The 20,920-nt window shown below is 51.1% G+C and overlaps 1 protein-coding gene across 2 annotated transcripts in view; it reads right to left on the reverse strand.

Annotated features, from left to right (window-relative positions):
• Window positions 1–20,920, reverse strand: part of ATP6V1B1 (ATPase H+ transporting V1 subunit B1) — an 83,387-nt gene that overhangs the window by 46,349 nt on the left and 16,118 nt on the right. The window contains exons 2-3 of one of the 2 annotated variants that reach the window (XM_043512864.1): window positions 7,399–7,521; window positions 5,079–5,134 (exon numbers count right to left, since the gene is read on the reverse strand). In XM_043512864.1, coding sequence (XP_043368799.1) covers window positions 5,079–5,134; window positions 7,399–7,441 — 99 coding nt within the window. In that variant the 5' untranslated portion in view covers window positions 7,442–7,521. The remainder of the gene's footprint in view (window positions 1–5,078; window positions 5,135–7,398; window positions 7,522–20,920) is intronic. The other variant, XM_038401061.2, reaches the window with a different exon arrangement.

Genomic DNA, 20,920 nt, shown 5'->3' on the forward strand with positions numbered 1-20,920 from the left:
GGAAAAGAAGCCCTTGAGGAATTCCACCAGGATTTCAACAATTTCCATCCCACCATCAACCTCAGCCTGGACCAGTCCACTCAAGAGATCCACTTCCTGGACACTACAGTGGTAATAAGCAATGGTCACAAACACCACCCTATACCAGAAACCTCCTGACCGCTATACTTACTACATGCCTCCAGCTTTCATCCAGACCACACCACACAATCCATTGTCTACAGCCAAGCTCTAAGATACAACCACATTTGCTCCAACCCCTCAGACAGAGACAAACACGTACAAGATCTCTATCAAGTGTTCTTACAACTACAATACCGACCTGCTGAAGTGAAGAAACAGATTGACAGAGCCAGAAGAGTACCCAGAAGTCACCTACTCTAGGACAGGCCCAACAAAGAAAGTAACAGAACACTACTAGCCATCACCTTCAGCCCCCAACTAAAACCTCTCCAGCGCATCATCAAGAATCTACAATCTATCCTGAAGGACGATCCCTCACTCTCACAGATCTTGGGAGACAGGGCAGTCCTCAATTACAGACAGCTCCCCAACCTGAAGCAAATACTCACCAGCAACCACACACCACACAACAAAAACACTAACCCAGGAACCTATCCTTTCAACAAAGCCAATTGCCAACTCTGTCCACATATCTATTCAAGGGACTTAATCACATCAGCCACACTATCAGAGGTTTGTTCATCTGCACATCTACCAATGTGATATATGCCACCAGGTGCCAGCAATGCCCCTCTGCCATGTACACGGGCCAAACTGGAGAGTCTCTATGCAAAAGAATAAATGGACACAAATCAGATGTCAAGAATTATAACATTCAAAAATCAGTTGGAGAACACTTCAGCCTTCCTGGACACTCAATTACAGACCTAAAAGTTGCAATTCTTCAACAAAAAAACCCTTCAAAAACAGACTCCAATGGGAAACAGCAGAACTGGAATTAATCTGCAAACTGGACACCATTAAATTAGGCTTGAATAAAGACTGGGAGTGGATGAGTCATTACCCTAACTAAAAGCTATTTCCCCATGCTAATTTTCCCCTTACCGGTACTCACACCTTCTTGTCAACTGTTTGAAATGGGCCATCCTGATTATCACTACAGAAGTTTTTTTTTCTCCTGCTGAAATAGTCCACCTTAATTGATTGGTCTCGTTAAGAGTTGGAATGGCAACCCCCATTTTTTCATGTTCTCTGTATATGTATGTGTATATATATCTTCCTACTGTATTTTCCACTGCATGCATCTGATGAAGTGGGCTTTAGCCCATGAAAGCTTATGCTCAAATAAATTTGTTAGTCTCTAAGGTACCACAAGTACTCCTCGTACTTTTTGGACTGTACCTTTTAATTTCTGTTTAACTAGCTTCCTCATTTTTGTGTAGTTTCCCTTTTTGAAATTAAAAGCTACTTTGGTGGGCTTCTTTGGTGCCTCCCCCTCCAGGATGTTAAATTTAATTATATCATGGTTGCTATTATCAAACAGTTCAGTTATATTCACCTTGTGAACCAGATCCTACGCTCCACTTAGGACTAAATCAAGAATTGCCTCGCCCCTTGTGGGTTCCAGGACTAGCTGCTCCAAGAAGCTGTCATTTATAGTGTCAAGAAACTTTATCTCTGCATCCCATCCTGGGGTGAGATGTACCCAGTTAATATGGGGATAGTTAAAATCCCCCATTACTATTGAATTTTCTATTTTTATAGCCTCTCTAATCTCCCTGAGCATATCACAGTAACCATTACCATCCTGGTCAGGCAGTTGGTAGTATATCCTATTGCGATTCTCTTATTATTCAAGCACTACATTTCTATCCATGGAGATTCTATGGTACAGTTTGGTTCATTTAAAATTTTTACTACATTTGACTATGTTTTCTTTCCCATATAGTGCTACTCCCCCACCCTCACGACCTACTCTGTCCTTCCAGTGTTACCATGTCCAATGGATTATCATCATTCCACCAAGTTTCTGTGATGCCGGTTATATCCATATCCTCATTTAATACCAGGCACTTAAGTTCCCACATCTTAATATTTAGACTTCTAGCATTTGTACATAAGCACTTATAAAATGTGTCACCTTTTAGCTGTCTACCAACCCCCCCCTCCCATTTGCTTAGCATAGGATTTAGCCAAACACAAACTAAACATGATTTTGCATTTACAGTATTCGTGCCATATACTATGGATACTTTCCAGCATGGCTGCATCATATCGTCCAGCCCGCGGGGAGAGCTCTAAGCAGGCAGCACATTCCAAGGAGGGAAGGGGACAGAATACAGGGAGGGCTCTGAAAGGACTGTACCGCTCCGTTGTTCTCTGCCCGGCCCAACAGGGGTTTCAGCTGTGCCAGGACAGGCCGTCCCTCCTCCCCTTGATGAGTGTTAATTCAGACCCAGGGCCCATCTAGACCCCTCCTCCATGCAGGCTCCCACCCCTCTGGTTACAGACCAGCTGCAGCGAGTGCTGCTGGGCAACCCGTACCACAAACCAGCTGTTCCAGTGCTGGGCGCATGGCTCTGCTCGGGGAGGGGGAGGGAGGGCGCTGCAGGGCTCCCCCTTGATCCGTCCACGCCGAATGGGCTCCAGTTGCAAGATCCACGACCCCCACGCCCTGCAGCTCCCTTCCCCAGAAGCTCCCTCGGGATCTCAGGCCCATGTCCTCCAAGACATTTAGGCACCTCCACCCCATGGGAGTTTGGCATCTAAAAACCTTGGAGGACCAATGCCTGAGAGACAACCTAGCCCTTCTCCCTCTCCCACGTCATCTCTGGGAATAGGGAGCTTCAGGGCATGCTAGGCCCCCAGAGATGCCCTGTTCTGCTCCTCCCGTCACTGCACCTGGGCAGGGTCCGGTTCAGCCACTCGGGGGCCCTGGGCATGACACAAGGACTCCAGTGTCTCCACTTCCCTCTTAAAGTGGTGATGGCGGGGGGCCCACCCCTTCCCAGAGAGCCACCCTTTCCCCCCAGGAGCATCAGGGACAACAGCTGGGGTTCATTCCCCCACCCCACCCCACCCCACCCACCCTCAGGGGAACAGGAGCAGAGGTAGCAGGGTGCCTGCCCAGGACTTACCCCAACCGTCAGGGGTGTAAGTGTTCGGGTGAGTGCCCCAGGCCCACTGTGCTGCCTGCAGGCTGAACTGCTGGGCTGAACAGTGGGTCTTGGGGTTAACATCCCCTTGTGATGTATAGGGCAATTTCCCCTTCTCAGAGCTATTGGTACAGGCTCTCAGCAGACTCAGGAGGATGCAGTTGCTGCATTGGTTACCCTTAGGTCATATTTTCAAGCTTTCCTTTGCACCCATGGTTCATGTGACTCCAGGAGCAGGCACCCTTGTTACAGGCGTGTAATGCCTTGGCCTTAGTCCACCTACATCTGTGCTTTGCCCCATCTTTCTGCCAGCAGCAACACCTGTGCCACCCAACTATCGTCTGTGGCCTTGCTGGGTGGGGGAGCGGGGGCGGTGGGATCACTGACTGGAGCAAAGCAGATAATCCTGCTGCACAAGAAGGAGAATCCAGCAAAGCCCACCCCTCCTCCCTGGGTCCTGCCCAACTACCCAGCACAGATGTAGATCAGAATCAGAGTCACTGTCCCTCCCCTTCCCACTCTTACACACATGGCCTGACTCCCACTGGGGCAGAAAGACCAGCAACCCAGTGGATCTGGCTGCACATGAGCCGCCCCTGGAATCACTAGTGGCAAAGAATCAGCACAGCACCTCTGTCTGCGCCATACCCCCCGGGCAGCCCCAGGCATAGGGGGCATGGCTGTGGGAATGGGGGCATGGGCTGAACGGCTCTGTGCTCCGGCTAAACCCAGCGGCTGGAAATGGGGAATCAGGGAGCTGCAGACCTTCTACAAGCCCCCTTGGCTCCTTCTTGCTCACTTAATGCGGCTCAAATCAGGCCCCTCTTATGGCCCTTTACATCCAGGGGAGACCTGTGATTCTGTGAGGGAAGGCTGGGAGAGATGACGTGGGGGGAACCAGACCCTTCCCCCCCCACACAGAAGCCTGGCCCTCTGCCGTGGGTCCGAGAGGGTCACGTTCATTCTTGTGCACTCCCTGCTCCCTGCAGGGGGGCAAACCCCTTGCTCCAGGCGATTCCGCTGCTGGCCCTCCTTGGCCAGCTGGACAAGCTAAGTGGGAGGCTCCCCATGCTGGGCCCCGGGCCCTTGCCCTGTCGGCTCTGGCTGGTTCATCAGGGGAAGCGGTAACGAGGAGGCCAATCGTGCGGCCCTAGGGGGCATCTGTTCATTATGGGCACAAACCCTGGAGGCAGCTTCCCTCCCACTTTGCGTCGGAGGGGAAATGCCACACAGGGGGCCCGATCTTGATCCCGGTGAGCTCAGTGGCAGCCCCCATCCCCCTTGGAACGGGATTGGGGCCAAGGGGAGCAAACAAGCTCTTCCTGAATGGTTCAGGGTTTCAAGAGCAGGAAACCTCTCCCCATCCGAGGTCTGGGGCTCTCTGCACGAGGCCACGGCTGGGTGGCTGCGATGTCTTTGTGGCAGCGAATGGCTCCTTTGTGCTGAACCAGGTGCTGCCTGTGGGGGCCGGGAGAGGAGGGGCATGTTGAGAAGGCATCAGGGCTCAGCAGAGTTAAACCCAGCCCCGTCCTCCCACCTTAGCCCCTAAGTGGGGTTTGGGTGGCTTAGGGGCTCAAGGGGGAAAGGGTTTGGCTTGTGGGTGCCTCTCTGCCCCCGAACCCTTTCAGTCATTCCAAGGAGGGCTGTAGAAGGGACGGGCCAGTTCAGGGCCTTACTGGCCTCGAGGGCACAGAGAGATGCCTCTCCCTGGGTAACTCGAATACATTTCCCAGCCCCCACCCCCGCCACTTGGCTTAGACTCATATCCTACGGTACCACTAAGGAGGGATCAGAGGGAGAAAATGGGGCCACTCATGGGAGAGGCGGGGGCCAAGTGGGGTTGACAAGGGCTGTGTGTGAGCAAGAGGGAGAGTCCAAAGCAGAGGTGGGGAGAAAACATAGGGTTAACGCCCAGTCATTTGACATAGGATAAAGTACCAACGAATGCATGCCTGTTACCTTCACATTGTCCAGCACCACCAGCGGCCCGTTGACACCGCACACGGTCCGGTATGCTGCAGAGCAAAGAGCACGGCATTAGAAACAGACTCAGAATAGGGCTGGTTCCCAGTATCCGGCAAGACAGGGACAGCCCCAGGAACATCAGTGCAGCCGCCACTCTATCAAAGAGTCAAAGCTGCAAATCTTAGGAACCGCCAGAGTAGATTGAACCTTGGGTCACTGGTCCAGTCTCCTGCCGCTGCCAGTTGCCAGCTCCAGAAGCAGGGTGTAAGAATCCCACAGCAGGCAGAAATGGGATAATCTGCCCCCTATTAAGGTCTCATACTTCCTATGAATAGTATTTACATTGTGGGAGTGCCCCGCAGCCCCAGTCATGGGCTGGGACTGCACTGTGCTGGGTGCTGTACAAACACAGAAGAAAAAGACAGTCTCTGCCCCCCAAAAAGCTGATAACGTAAATTAGAGATTAGTTCAAACCCTTAAATACAAGGGTTTATATCCCTTCCAAAAACTGTGTGAGTGTTAACTATGAAAAAATTCTGGCTAGTCCGGTTGTCTAGCTTCTAAGTCCTTAACTGCATCCAGCGGCAATGAGTTCCATGGGCAATTTATACACAGTGTGAAAAAAATATTCCCTTTCATCAATTTTGAATCTACCATCTTTCAATTTCACTGAATGCCTCCTGGTCCTTGTGGTATGTGAATAAAAGCCCTTGATCGATATTCTCTAGCCGGTTGGGTGGGGCACAGCTGGGAGGGGAAGCAGGGGTTGCTGGGTCTCTGCAGCCTTAGAGCCGGCCAAAGGGGCCTCCTGTAGTCAGTGCCACTGGCACTCCCTTCCCCAAGACAGGGTGGGGGGACTTTTTAGCACTGCATGGGCCGAAGGGTCTGAGCCAGAGTCCTGACTGCAGCGAGGCAGCTGCGTGTCTCTTCTCTGAACCACAGTGGGAGGGGCAGACTTACCACCTGAAACATTTCTGGGGGTGCACCCCCCACCTTGAGATATCATTGAAGTTCAAGTAAGAGGGGAGTCATTCTCTTTAATTGTCTGACTGTGTAATCCCACGACTGACTTCACGCCTAAATCCTAAAGCTAGGATTGGGGTTTAAGACCTGGAATTATATTCCTGCACATGGCCCACGGAGGTGCCCCGAACCCAGCACCCAGCCCACTGTGAAAAGGCTGGTCCATGATATGTGTAGGCAACTGACATATGTGTGTGGGTGAGAGAGAGAGAATGCAAACTGTGCTCTACTGGATAGAATCAGAAGTGGCCAGCTGTGTGTCATAGGCTCTGTACTGCCTGCGGAGGTTCTCTTTTAGCTCAAGCCTGCAGGGGCCAGCTTTTGGAGCAGGGAGATTTATCCCCGTCACCCTCATGAAGAGGCAAGTGGCTGTGGTGTGAGGTTTAGTGATACCTGGAACGTTGCTAGGTGAGCAGGGATTTGTTCCGGGAGGAGAGATGGCTGCTTTCCTGTTAAAATCCCCATGCTGGGTCTGTTGTAGTATTAATTAGACTTTGCACCCCTTTCCCCCAGCGAATGAAAGCTAGTGCCAGAGAGCTCCTTCGGCAAAGAACCGTGGGGTGCGCCCATCCCCTTCCCTAGCTCCGCACGCCCAGCCACAAGACCCAGAAATTTCTCCAGCAACGAGAGCTGTACTTGCGCTGATCTCTTCCAGAATGCGCTCTCTCCCCTGCCTCCCAGCCCGCACCTCGCAGTGTCAAGTCCATTAGTCCTGACATGTATAGCCACCGTTTCTGTAAAGGTCAAACCTGCCCAGTAGGCCTTGCAATGGGCTTGCATATCTGGGAGCCCTGGGCCCAGGCTGCCCCCGTGGTGAAGGGGGGATGGGATCCCCTACCTTGCTATTTGCCAGATTTCAGACCCCTTCACCCAAAACCAGCCCCGGCTGCAACCAAAAATCCAGGCATTGAACTCGCAAACGCTGCTGGAAGAGAAGCAAAGGCGAAACCTACGTCAGGTGCCTGGAGTGTAATTAACGAGGGCGTACACCCCCCACCCCCCCCAGCCAGCTGCACGGCTGTAGTCCCATGGCAGGGCTCTGGTGACATCATACACCATGACAGTGGCGTGACTGGGCGACAAGTGAGTTTAGCACTTCAGAAATGTCACTGTGTTTTTGTCGGAAGCTGTGAAAAGTGGCTCTTGCTCTCTCTCTCAAAAAGAAATAGCACCTTCTTACTCAGCTGCTCCCTGGGCTCCTCGAAGTCAGAGCCGCTGGCGCTTTGGCTGCTCGTTCCTCCTGCTGGAGCTAACTCGCTAAAAGATGGAAGGAGCTGCACTTGTGCATCACCAGCAGGATTGTGTTCCCAGCAGTCACGCCTGGGCAACCCCATGACGGCGAGTGGAGGTGCACAGGTATGGGCAGGAAGGCAATGGAGGGGCGGAGTGTGGAATCTTTATTCCTGGTGGCGACCTGGGAGATGGAATGACACCAGTTTGAATCTCAGATCCCAAGGAGCAGCTTGTGGGTCTGGCCGTTAGAAGAAAGCCAAACATTATTTGTATTATCATGGTGCCTGAAGCCTTAGTCATGGCCCGGGACCCCACTGCACTAGGTGCTGTACAAACCCAGAGCAAAAAGATGGTACGTGCTCCCAAGAGCTAACAGGCTAAGTATAAGACAAGAGACAACAGATGGATGCAGACAGATGGAGGGCTACATGTGAACAATGAGAACTCTGGTCAGCATGCTAGGGAAAGGTCTGGGCAGCCCAGCCAGGGGGAAGGTTGCAGGGCCGGCTGTTGGGAAAAAAAATCAAAAAAATCCATCTTTCTACTTGTAAATGAAACACACGTGATCTGGCTTCATTAGGACAATCAGCACCGAGCCCTGCACTGCCATTTGTACAGAGCAGACCCACCATTTCAACCAAGCGTAGCACGGAGCCCAAGAGCCCAAAACCTATCACAGCAGTTGAAATCTCGGCTCAGATTTTGCAATGGGGGCCCATGTGGAGGTTGATAGACAGGCTGCAAGGAGGTCAGTGGTTCTCGGCAAGGCCTTTGCCCCAGTTTTGTTTCCTAGGGTTTATAGTCTTGGAGCTTCCCTGGGAATCTCAGGTTCTTTTGAGCCCAAAGCTCCAGATGCAGTGTCAGCCCAAAGGACTGAGGAAAACTCGAGTCTCCCAAGATTTTGGCTGGAGATGGCCCCAGACTGTCACCCCAGAGCTCGGGGAAAGTTTAGGTCCCGATCCTATCTTTGCAGCTGGCCTCTCTAATGCAATGGGCCAGGACAGATCCCCTGGTCCAGATGCCCCTGGATCGGGAGGGAGGTTGGCTCTGAAGCTGAATTTTGTGCCTTGGTTCCCTCTGTAGTCTGGACATGAAACAAGAAATCAGACCCTGGTTCTAACCTGGGCTACTTCAGGCTTGTCAAAACCCACATGGAACCAGGGGGGTTTCAGGCGGACGTGGCTGGGTTGCCAGACATTTTCTTTGGCTCTTGTTGCTGATTTGCACTCCCAGGAGAGGAAGGGTGACCTTGCCATTAAGGTGCTAGCCGGGGACTCAGGAGCTCTAGTTTGCATGTGTCTCTACCACAGACTTCCTACCATGTCCTCGGGCAAGTCACTTGATCATGCTGTGCCTCAGTTTCCCCATCTGTAAAATGGGGATAATAATCCTTCCTGTCTCCCACCTTGTCTGTTCAGGCTGCAAGAGCTTCAGGGCAAGGACTGTCTCTTGTACCTAGCATATTGGAGCCTCTAGGTGCTAAAGTAACATTCCCATAGAGCGGTGCTCTCCCTTTCTCTCTACTGCTGCCCTCACTTCCCCTGGTGTAAATTGGTTGTAACTCTGCTGACACCAGTGGAGTGACAGCCAGGCGTAAAGCTGGGGTGTGAGGCGTGGCAGACCGCAGGGTGCTTTCTAGCCCAGTCCCGAGCAGCAAGCAATGGCAAGGTGATGGATAAACCTGCCCCTGAGCGATCTACACCATGCCCCACTGGGCTCTTCTGTGTCTGCCATGTAATGGTTTCGAGGAGCCTTACAAACATTCCTTGAACCTTACAACACCTCCCTGCATAAACGCGCGCGCGCACTCACGCACGCACACACAAACAAAAACACACACACACACACACACACTCTCTCTCTCTCTCCCTCCCCTTCGGTTGCAGGCCAGCATGAATCCAGAGGCTGTCAGGGTTTTGGCTGCCTGACACGGGTCATCTATTTAGAAGCGTGTGATTGCTGAGCGGCTGCTGCCTTGTAGCAGACCATGGACTCACCGGCGCGGCGCCTCCTGCTGGTTTTACAAATTAGCTCAACTCCAGAGCACCCTCTGCTGGCTTGCCTGCCTCAGACCCCCTGTCCCTCCTGGACCCCGGTGCCCCTTTACCTCGGGGTTCTGCCCCAGCAGTACCCCCACACTCTGGGTTTCCCCTCCAAGGGGAACCCCCAGCCCTCTAAACCCACCTTGCCTCAGCGGCTACTGCCAGTCATCGCCTAGCCCCTCTCACTGGGACAAACTGCCGTCTGTAATGGCCACTCATCACTGGCCAGGGGTTGGACCTGCTGCCTTTGCCTATTCCCAGGCTGCCCCTCTGCAGCCCCAGTACCTCGGGAGGCCTTCAGCAAGGCCTCAGCCTGGGGTTTTACCAGGCTGGAGCTCCCCAGCACGGCTCTGCTTCAGGTACCAGCCAGGCGCTTCCCACTCCAGGGCTAGCAGAGACTCCTTCAGCTCCTGGCCCCCAGCCCTCTTATCAGGGCCAGCCGGGCCACACCTGTGGCCAGCTACTCCCTCAGCTGCTCTCACTCCTTATCCCAGCCACAGCCCTCTCCCTTGTTCTACTGGACTGCCCCACTACATGCCTCCATACACGAAGCATGTTCTCGCTGGCAGGAGAGCGCACGCTTTGACCTCAGCCTGCTTCCAAGCTGGGGCTTGATGTCTCCAGCTTCTGAAAACTGCATCATTCAAGGTGGTTACCTGGGCGGGGGGGGTGGTCGCTGGCAGCCCTGCAGGTGGCAGCCAAACCAGTGGCCAGCATGGCAGGAATATTGGTTTGCCTTTAAATAGCTTGCGAGCCCTCTACTGGCTCTCACTGCGTTCCACATTTTAGAAAGCAGCCAGAGATGAGTGTGTCTATGTAGCTAGGCCTTCTCCGTTGTGTAAGTCCAGCAAACATGGCTATTTGGACCCCACCATGGCTGCATTATTGGTAGTGCTCTGTAAAGAGCAAAAGACACAACATTTGTCTTGTGAATGGCACACCTCATGGATGGGGACATAAACCAATCCTCAGCTGGGGTCCGGAGACAAGGGCCCCATCCAAACCCCATCTAGGTCAATGGGAGTCTTTCCAATGGCTCCAGGGGGATTGGACCAGGCCTTCATTTCCTATTGCACAGGAGAGGTTATGCCTTCCTCTCAAGCATTCGCTCCAGGCGTTCTCAGAGACAGACCAGCTGACCAGATGGAGGGTTTGGCCATTCCGGTAATACCTCTTTTAAAACGCATGCTTGCTCTGGCAGCTCTGCTGCAGGCCTCTGACCTGGGCTCATGCCCCAGCATTTATCGTCTCCATGGCAAGCAGGATACCCGTGTAAGTATGTGCAGGACTCAGACCTTTCCTCCAGCCCGTCCCTCCCACGCAACTGTCTGAGTGGCCACTTTCCCTTTCAAGTCTAGTCCCGCCAGATCTCAAACCCAGACTGATCAGTCCCACACTGTTTTCTGTCCATCGCCATCACTGGCTCCGTCCTCTCACGCCCCTTTGGGTGACTCCACTTGGGAGCAAGCTGAGGTCTGGGCGACATGACCCTGCTTCCATGTGTTACCTTCATGATGTGGTTCATGTTGGGTGATATTACGACCACTTGACCTTTGAGCCACTTGGATGTATCCTAGAGGTTCCTGGCCCTCTTCCCAGAAGGAAATCCAGGGCAGTGGCAGAGCAGAACTTGGCTTGGCATCAGTGTCTGGTTTTTATTTTTTTTGCTATGTTATTATTTGGCATCAAATGAGGGAAGGATCCTGAAGTGCCTGGCTGGCAGAGCTGGGATCCTGCCATTCTCTTCCCAACATCTGAGCAATGACAGTATTGTGTTTTCTGCTCTTTAGTTTTCTGTACAGATGGTGTGACTTTTTCAGGTGTGCAAAGGCATGTTTCAGAACCACCCTCCTGTTTATCTCTGTCTATCCCCTATCAGTTCCTCCATCCCCATACATATCCATCTAGATAAGAACACCAGAACGGCCAGACTGGGTCAGACCAATGGCCAATCTAGCCCAGTATCCTGTCTTCCAACTGTGGCCAATGCCAGGGGCTTTGGAAGGAATGAACAGAACAAAGCAATTATCAAGTGATCTATGCCCTGTTATCCAGTCCCAGCATCTGGCAGTCAGAGGCTTAGGGACACCAGAGCATGGGTTGCATATTTTTATACTATTCTTATGCTCACCATGGTGTCTTAACACCTTATGGTACTTTGCTCCTTCTAGTCAAGGATCTCAAAGCACTTTCTTTCGTATTTCCCTTATTCCTGGCATTTATTGGCTTCTCAGACTCTGCAAAGGAGCGAGGGATCTAATGGGGCGATGGAGACAGACCTACCCTCTCAATCTTCATCCTGCCCCCGAGCCTTTGATGCTCGTTGACAATGGAGATCTGCTGCTGCCTCCCATGGGCTTGTTCTGTGCTTAAATTCACTCTCCACAGCGCTTCCGTGTCATGGTGACAGGAGCCTTAGTGACGCACAGATGGACAGATGGGGCTGCCAGTCCAGCTCGTGGGCCTCTTTTATCAACAAGGGATTCATTTTGATGAGCAGCAAAAGCTGACGCTGAATGGAAACAAAAGTGGGGCTCAAGGTAGGGAAATCGCCAAGTTCGCACAGGACAGCAGACTCGTAGCATCCCCTTCGCAGAGAGGATCAGCAGGTTTGTAATGACTACAAGTGCTCATCATCTTGATTTGACGCCTCCTACAGAGAACATCTCCAGCAGCTAGCAGCACAGATTGGCATTATCTCAGGACTGACTGAGTGAAGGGTTGCGGGGCTAGATGGACCATTGGCCTGACCCAGTTGGGCCGTGCTTATGTTCTTATATGATTTCGTGTCAGAGACAAGGTGGGTGATGGAATATCTTCTATCGGCTCCAAAAAAGCTACACAGAGCTCTTCTTCAGGCTTACACCAACAGAAGTTTCTGCCTGGTTTCTGTCATATCCTGGGACCAACACGGCTACAACACTGCAAAACGCTATGGAAGATTTCTTGCAGCATTTAGCAAATCTCCCCTCCAAGTACTGACCTGGTTTGATTCCACTCCACTGGGGAATCTGACATAGTCCCAGCATAAGGTACAATGTCATCCAGTTTATAAAGATGTTTTAAAAAACACATGAATAATTGTTAATGCTTTTTGTCTTCCAAGCACTCTGCGAACTGACTGATCCTCGCAAAACCTCTGTGGGGTAGTTAAATACCACAGTCCGCATGACAGGTTCTCTGCCTAGCCCATGATCACAGAAGGCATTAGAGGCAAAGCCAGGAGCAGAACACAGGGACTTCGCTTCTGTCAGCTATGAGTACATGCAATTTCCCCTGAAGTCAATAGGAATTGTGCTCCAGATAAAGCAGTTCCAGGTCTGACTTTACACTATAGAGGTACCTAGAAACTACATCTGCACAGTAAGAGACAGTCTGTGCCCTTCGGTGTTTGAAGTCTAAATAACAAAGACAAAGGGATTAGATTTAGCTCCAATTGGGGGATGGAGACCTCCGACAATGAGAGATTTATTGACTTGCCCCAGGTCACATGCAAGTTTGTGGAAGAATTAGCTAGCAAAACTGATCTTCTGAGTATATAGCTAGCACCTTCTGCCAATCTCCCTGGACTCCCCTTTCTTGCTACCCCATCTCTGTTCTCACATAGCCAGTGGCGTCTTTGCTGCCTTCCCACTCGCTGTCAATAGCTCCAGCCCACACTCCCGCATACCCTCTTTGAGGGAGATGCTCCTATTCCCCTAATTCCTTCCATTTTTACAATTAGCCATCTCTCTGTTACCCAATTACCTCACAAGTCTGCCCAGCAAACCGGCCTCCCATTCTGCAGCCTGGGGTGGGTTGGGTATTGCAGGGGTTGCTTCCCCCAGTCACTGGTCTCCCCTCCTTTGTCTCTTTTATTCCCAAAATGACTATTCTTCCTATTATTTCACTCCCCACTTTTTCACAAATATCTTTTGCTGCTCCGGCCGCTTCCCTTCCCCAGGGAGGTTTTGTTGGGGCCTTTTCTTCTCTCCTCGCCTTTCCTAGCCCAGCCCGTTGTTTAGAAACCACCCACACGATACAGTAGTCGATGGAGCAGCCGGCCGGCTCAGTCCTTTCCTGTCTGTAAAAGCAGCCCCGGCTCCTAGCCATCTGGCGCAAACTGGCCACCATGACCCCATTCAGGAAACTCATTGGCTCCCGGGCAGCTGCAGGACTGGGCATCTCCTTCCAGCAGAGGTGTATGAGGGCTTGGGAAGAGTCCACTCCAACAGCAGCTACTCTCTCCCTGGGGCACAAGGACACTCTGCCCATGGTTGGCAGCAGCATTCCCTTTCCAAGCCTACAGCTTGAGATCATCAGGCCATTATACACCAGTTCCCACTTCCTATTCCTCATATGTGCTCCCTGGCTGGCTCACTAGCTGCCCAGCCCAGCATCTCCATATGCATGTTCCATTGCCCCAAGCTTTGCTTTGGTTCCCCTTGCATCTTCGGTCTCTTCTGCCCATGTACGTACCTGGCTCCCATCACTTGTGTGCACGAATATAGCTTCCCACCTTCACCGTGGCTCAGGACATCATGAGAACAGCAGGCCTGTTTTCAAGTCCCTTCACTGGCTCCCAGTCAGCACCCGATGCCAGCTGAAGCTTTTTGTCTTAATCTTCAAGTAATTCAAGGATCAAGCCCCAGCTAGAGCAAAGACCAAATTTTGATCTGTGCAGCCCCGCGACAGCCCAGGATGGAGCTTGTGAGAGCAGGGGGCAAAGCACTCTCTGCTGAGGGACTCCAGCTCCAGGACCATCATCTGGAGGAGATCAGGCAAATTGCCACCTTTAGGAAATGCTGCAAAACCTTCCTCTTTGGAAAGACTTTTGCTCTGTAAGAATGACACGCCCAACGCTGACACCCCTTCAGCCCAATAGACCCTGCCAGCCACCCAACACATCCCAAAGGAAAGTAACATCTTAAAGAAAAATCAGCTGCCCTTCATCCCATGCAGGGTGATAGCCCTGAAAAGAGAGAAGAGCCAGAGATTCCGTGAAATCCACTCGGGATGTCGCTACTATTGTGGATTTTATGTGCAAGATGCTCAGACAGAATGGGAATGGATGCCAGGATAAAACCCTTAGATAGACCTGGATCTTGAGGAGGAATGGGAAGGAGAAATGGTTAAAGGATCAGTTCAGAGAGGGCGTTCCAGGCATATGTGCCGTTTGAATGAAAGCACATGAAAATGTCGGTGGAAGAGGCAAACAAACAGCGGATGCAGGATGGTGGGAGGGAACAGGATAATCAGCTGGATGAGCAAATAAGCAGAGGGGGTAAGTGTGTCTTAGGGTGTGTCTACCTAGCAGCTAGGAGGGTGCTTCCCAGTGCAGGTAGCCAGTGTCCAGGTACAAACCCACTTGACCCTCGGGGTACATAGTTGGCTGGCTAGTCTGAGCCGCAGCTGTTTTGTAGTGCACTAGCTCATGTTCCCAGCTGCTGTGTAGCCGTACCCATAGAAATAAGGACAAAAAGCTTGGACATAGAGTAGGTCAAAAAGTGTATTTTCAAGGAACACCAAAATTATTCTTTTTCTTCTAAAGTTTGTTGGCAAATTTTTCCGATTTTCACCAAAAAGCCAACTACGAACTTCGTTCGGTTTGTAGAGGTTGAAAACAAAAACAAATTGCCGAGCGACAAAACAGTTTGAGCCTTTCAGCCACCAAAGTGATATTTTTATGAACAGATCCTTTTGTGGGATCTGTCCCAGTTAATCAAAACAACCATTTTTCACAGCAAAAAGCTTTAATAAAAAATTGTCAGCCAGCTCTGCGTCAACGCAGTAGTTTGTCTGAAATTACACTCGCTTGTGCTATGTAACCTGGTCCTTACTGTGCTGAATTCAAGCCTCTCCGAGCCATCGTTGCTTTTCTCTAGGTTATTCTCAGTTATGGTCTCTGATAAAAAGCAGATGAAGAAGGGATTGGGCCTACTCTCTTTTATCCACCTGTTGCATAGTCTCGAAATTCTAGATTGCGAGCATTGTGCTTTTGTCTGTACTGTGCAATGGGGCCCGGATCTGCGTGCAAATGGGGCGACCTTGTTGCAAAGAGGAAATAACAGAACCAGGCAAAAGGAAAAATGGACCTTGATCATGCCATGGTGAAAATCCATCGATGGGAGCGACAGTAAATGAGTGACAGGAAGAAGAGGGGAGGAAGGGAGAGAGAAAACAGAAAACACAGAAAGAGGAAGATGGAAATATATTTAAAGAGACTGAGACAGAATGAGTGATGAAAGGAAAGAGAGAGAGAGAGAGCGCCTCTCCCCCACCGGAAAAAACCAATTCAAATAATTAAGGGGTTGAGCTGTTATGAAGAAAAGCCCGGCACTCCTCCGAGGAGCGGCTGGCTGGGTGGGCTGTGATTTTTATTGAGATGGGGGAGTGAGGGGAGAGGGGGAAAAGAAGCTGTTGGATGTGATTGCCAATTGCCCACAAGGAGGGGAGGGGAACAAATCAAAAAGAAAGTCTTTCAACCTGGCCTTTCCACACACCCATCCCCAAATTCACAGCTCCTGTCACATGTAATCTCCATTAGCCCTGACAATCATGCACTATTAACTCCCCTTGGGGCAGGAGGGGGGGAGCCAAGTGAGGGGGGTGAGGGGCGAAGTAGCAGAGGAAATTGACCATGCTGACAAAGAGGACAACCGGCCCAACTACACCAAAGCACTAATTGTTTCCAATCATCCATCCTCTCCCCACTCCCGTCCTCGCCCCCCTTTCCCTGGCATCTCAAGGGTGGGTCCTCTTTTCAGTTGGGGGGCAGGGGAGACTGTACAGGAGTTTAGGGCTCTGGTGCAAAGTGCTCATTTCTCTTCCAATGGATGGGCCGAGTGGCTGGCTGCCAACAAATCTCAGCCTCCAGGCGCAGCTTGGGAATGGTCGCCCGGGTCACGAGGGAGAGTGCCTGCTCCCCAAAGGGATGGTGGAAACTGTTTAAGTTGGAAGATAAATGACAGAAGATTGAGGAATCGGGGTTCCAGCTGTTGGTGCGTGACTCTTGCATGAGCATGGGCATATGTAGAGAGCTGCCGTTCCCAGGCATCCACGCCAAAGGGAACCTGGTCATGGAAATGTCACAGGGAGCGAATCATACAGAGTCAAACCAAACAGCCGTTTGGGAGTGGAACCAACAGCGCTGGTTTGGGAGGATCCCTGGACAAGTGTGCGCACAAATGGAAACTCCCTGCTCTGCCTCTGACTTGACCTGCAAGGATCCCTTCGAGGATAGGGTTTTCCACCAAATGCATCCGATGAAGTGAGCTGTAGCTCACGAAAGCTTATGCTCTAATAAATTTGTTAGTCTCTAAGGTGCCACAAGTCCTCCTTTTCTTTTTGCGAATACAGACTAACACGGCTGCTACTCTGAAACCTGTCACCTAATCACGTGACTCCAGCAGCTGGGGCTTTAGGAAAAACACCAACTATTGCACGATTCACACTAAAACCATAAGGACTGGCAAGAGGGATAACGACCAAAAAAAACCTGCCCACCCAATTTTCATAACTTTCCATGACACAGACAGATTTCTCATTTCCACTATACTCCCACTAGCTTTGTTACTGTGTCAGTATTTACTCTGCAGTACTCAGATGCAGGTGCCATGAGACACAAGGAGCCAGAAGGGAGTGCACAGACTGTTCAGGAGACGGGTTGATCCAAGCTCGAATCCTGGCTCTGATGCAGATAAGCAGGGCCCGAGTCTCATTTACACTTGGGCCTTGGCACATTTAAAAGGGAAGCACAGTGTGTGTCGGGGCCCCATTTACTCTGCCAAAGCCGTGTAAAAAGGTCTCCGTATCAATGGGAAGCAGGCCCAATATGGGCTTTTGGGCTCACTTGCCGAAGCTCTCCATTTTGCCACCTATAAAATAGGGACGATAAGGGATCTGCTTCGCTGGGCTGTGTAATGTTTACAAACGTAAAGCATGGGACCGGTACCTGATGGTCACTGGGCTCCTCTATGAACAGCAGAAGTCACTCAAATATGGCAGCAATGGGCATGGGAATAAATTTCAGACCCCTCTGCTCTGAAAACCCAGTTTCCTTCTACCTGAGCTACAAAGAGAGCCGCCATTAGCAGTACGGGTCCCATGACAACAGGTTCCATCCTGCCAAGGGCAGCGGTGCACATACGCCCCAGCTGGCTCATCCCAGGGCTGACATTTCTTATTTCTCTTTCCTAGTGCTGGTGTTTAAGTAACATTTGAAAACCTTGAGATGGTGACGGGAGTGGCTCGCAGCAGAACAACCTGTGTCCTAAGGGAGGTTGCAAACCACATCAACTGCTCTGACTGTGCATCCCTCGCACACCCAAGCTGCCCACTGCCCTGCAGTCTTCACCCAGCACTGTGGGCAAAGTTTCCATAAAGCTAGCACCTCAATCCACATGTAGGCACCAGACACTTGGGGTACATCTACACTGCACAAAAACACCCGTGGCAGCGAGGCTCAGAGCTGGGTCAACTGACTTGGGCTCACGCTATAGGGCTAAAAATAGCAGTGTAGACGTTCCCACTCAGGCTGTGAAACCTGGAGGCTATTTTTAGCCTTGTAACACAAGCCTGAGTCAGTTGATCCGTCTCCAAGACCTGCTGCAGGGATTTTTTTGCGGTGTAGACGTACCTCTGGGCTCTATGCCCAGTTTTGCCACTGACCGACTGAGTGCCCTTGGGCAAATCACTTTTGCCTCGGTTTCCCCCCTTGTGCACTGTGGAGACTGATACCGACCACCCTGTGTGAAGCACTGGGAATGCTATGGAGCAACACTGATACCCCAGTGCAGCCAACGACTTAAATGCCAAAATGTAGCAGTTTTCAGCCCAGCAGCCAAATTCGGCAAGGAACTGAGCACCCTTAGCGGACAGAGTTAAGGCCACTCAGTATCTCGCAGGATCAGACCCTCAGCCAGGGCTGTAACGTTGGACAACCCATTGAGACACGTCTCCTTCTCCACAGCTGAAATGTGCACCGTGCCCACCCTCCCCTTTCCCGAGGCCCGCGCTTGCTGCAAACTTTTCCGACACTCCCTCACTGACCAGTTTTCGCTCTTATGCAACCTGCCCATTGTGCGATGTGTCAGTTTGTGCAGCGCTGTCAAACACATTGGCCTATCCAAGCCGACCGGACCCTGTGAAAGGCCCAGCAGGGGGTCACACACTATGCCACTAATTAGGGCCTGCAGTGGAGGGTTCCCAGACACACCTGCACGGTCATGTGACGGAGGCCCCCTGAATGGCAGGCTCGCCCAAGCGTGAACCCAATGAGCTAGCCTGGAAAATATGCTGGACTCGTTGTCACGTTTTCTGTCAGACAAAACAGACTTGGGCCCTCGGCCGGGGTGGGGCGGGGGGAGGAAGAAGGACCCTATCCCGGTGAAATCGAGCGTTGGCGGCACCCAGGGTCCTGGCTTTAACTGTCTCCATGGAAGAGAAAACTTGGTGTCACTGGATCCCGCTTTGGAAACAGGCGTTTAACGAAACCTGGGAAACTCCCACCCCCAAAATCAGCCCCCCTGAAAGACCACTTTTCGTGCCCAGGGTGTGACAATATTGCTCAACATGTGGGGTAGTCAGCTGGGGATGTTCCAGGCAAAGCCAGCCTGGCCCAGGACCTGCCTGAGGAGCGGGCCCGTCTCAGCCAGGGGCCTCGTTGATGTGGCCAGCACTGGCTGCTTTGGAAAGAAGTCCTTAGATTGTGGTCTGTGGGGCAGGAGCGGTCTTTCTGCACTGAGTTCGTACAGCACCTAGCGTAACGGGCTCCCAGGCCCTGGACACTGCAGTTAGACAAATAATAAATGGCATTAGGAGGAGTGGAGGGCAAACAGCCTAACTAATGTTTAGATGGAATTTGATAAGTTTATGAATGGGATGGTATGACAGGCTTGCCTGCAATAGCAGGGGTCTGGGTTTGAGGACCCAGGAAGGCTCTTCCAGTCCTATGTTCCTATGAAGTGCAAGAAACCTGCATTTATATAGCATCCTGAAGGCCCCCCACAGTCCTTTACAAACCAGAATCACTCTGCCTGCCTCGGAAATGCAGCCACTTCTGGGGACCGGAACACAGCATCTGTTTAATAGCTCACGGCAGCACAACACAACAGCTTAGGACATGATGGGAATATGAATACAGTGTTCAGTATGCTCAAATAAATTTGTTAGTCTCTAAGGTGCCACAAGTACTCCTTTTCTTTTAGTGTTCAGTATGACAGGGGTTATTTTAGGCCAGCAGGATGTATTCTTCCAAACTGGAATTTGGCCAGGACACTGGGATCCACCCTGCTGTCTTTGCAAAAGGATCTTCAGGCTACAAGTGGTGATGATCAAATGTACAGTACTCCACTTAGGAAGGAGCAATCAGTTGCACACATACAAACTGGGAAATGACTGCCTAGGAAGGAGTATTGCAGCAAGGGATCTGGGGGTCATAGTGAATCACAAGCTAAATATGAATCAACAGTGTAATGCTGTTGCAAAAAAAAAAAAAAAAAAAAAAACCAAACGTCATTCTGGGATGAATTAGCACGAGTGTTGTAAGCAAGACACAAGACGTAATTCTTCCGCTCTACTCCGCGCTGATTAGGCCTCAGCTGGAGTATTGTGTCCAGTTCTGGATACCACATTTTAGGAAAGATGTAGACTAACTGGAGAAAGTCCAGAGAAGAGCAACAAAAATGATGAAAGGTCTAGAAAACATGACCTAGGAGGGAAGATTGAAAAAACTGCGTTTGTTTAGTCTGGAGGAGAGAACACTGAGAGGGGACATGAGAACAGTTTTCAAGTACATACAAATTTGTTACAAGGAGGAGGGTGAAAAATTGTTCTGGTTAACCTCTGAGGATAGGACAAGAAGCAATGGGCTTAAATTGCAGCAAGGGTGGTTTAGGTTTGACATTAGGAAAAACTTCCTAACTGTCAGGGTAGTTAAGCACTGGAATAAATTGCCCAGGCAAGTTGTGGAATCTCTGTCATTGAAGGTTTTTAAGAACAAGTTAGACAAACACCTGTCAGGGATGGTCTAGATAATACTTAGTCCTGCCATGAATTCAGGGTCCTGGACTAGATGACCTCTCGAGGGCCCTTCCAGTTCTAGGATTCTATTATCTCAGTTTTACACTGTATCCCCGGAACTGTGCTGGAGCCAGCAGTCCTGAAATGACGGAGACAAGAGCACACCCTATTGAAAGATGTGCCTGGATACCATGGGGAATGGCACACTCGAAGAAGATAAGATAGATCCTCCCCATCTGCTGCAGCATCCTGGAGTTTCTTTGGAGATTTCCCATCCAAGCAGTGACCAGGACAGTCCTGCTAGGCTAAATCCACAGTCTAGTGAATGCAAAGCATTTGATGGTCTCTGTTTATTGTGCACCCCTCACTGCTGTATCTGAGGGTCTGAGAGGGCTGGAAGCTGGCGTGGCCAAAGTAGAATCTATTACTCAAATGTGGCCAATGTTGTTCTACAGAGCCCACAACGGGGCCCTCCCATTCCACGAGGAGGAGGAGTCCTTTGGAAGTTACAGGTGTAAAATGATATCCTGAACCATA

Source organism: Dermochelys coriacea, chromosome 4, assembly GCF_009764565.3.
Source record: "Dermochelys coriacea isolate rDerCor1 chromosome 4, rDerCor1.pri.v4, whole genome shotgun sequence".
Lineage (NCBI taxonomy): Eukaryota > Metazoa > Chordata > Testudines > Dermochelyidae > Dermochelys > Dermochelys coriacea.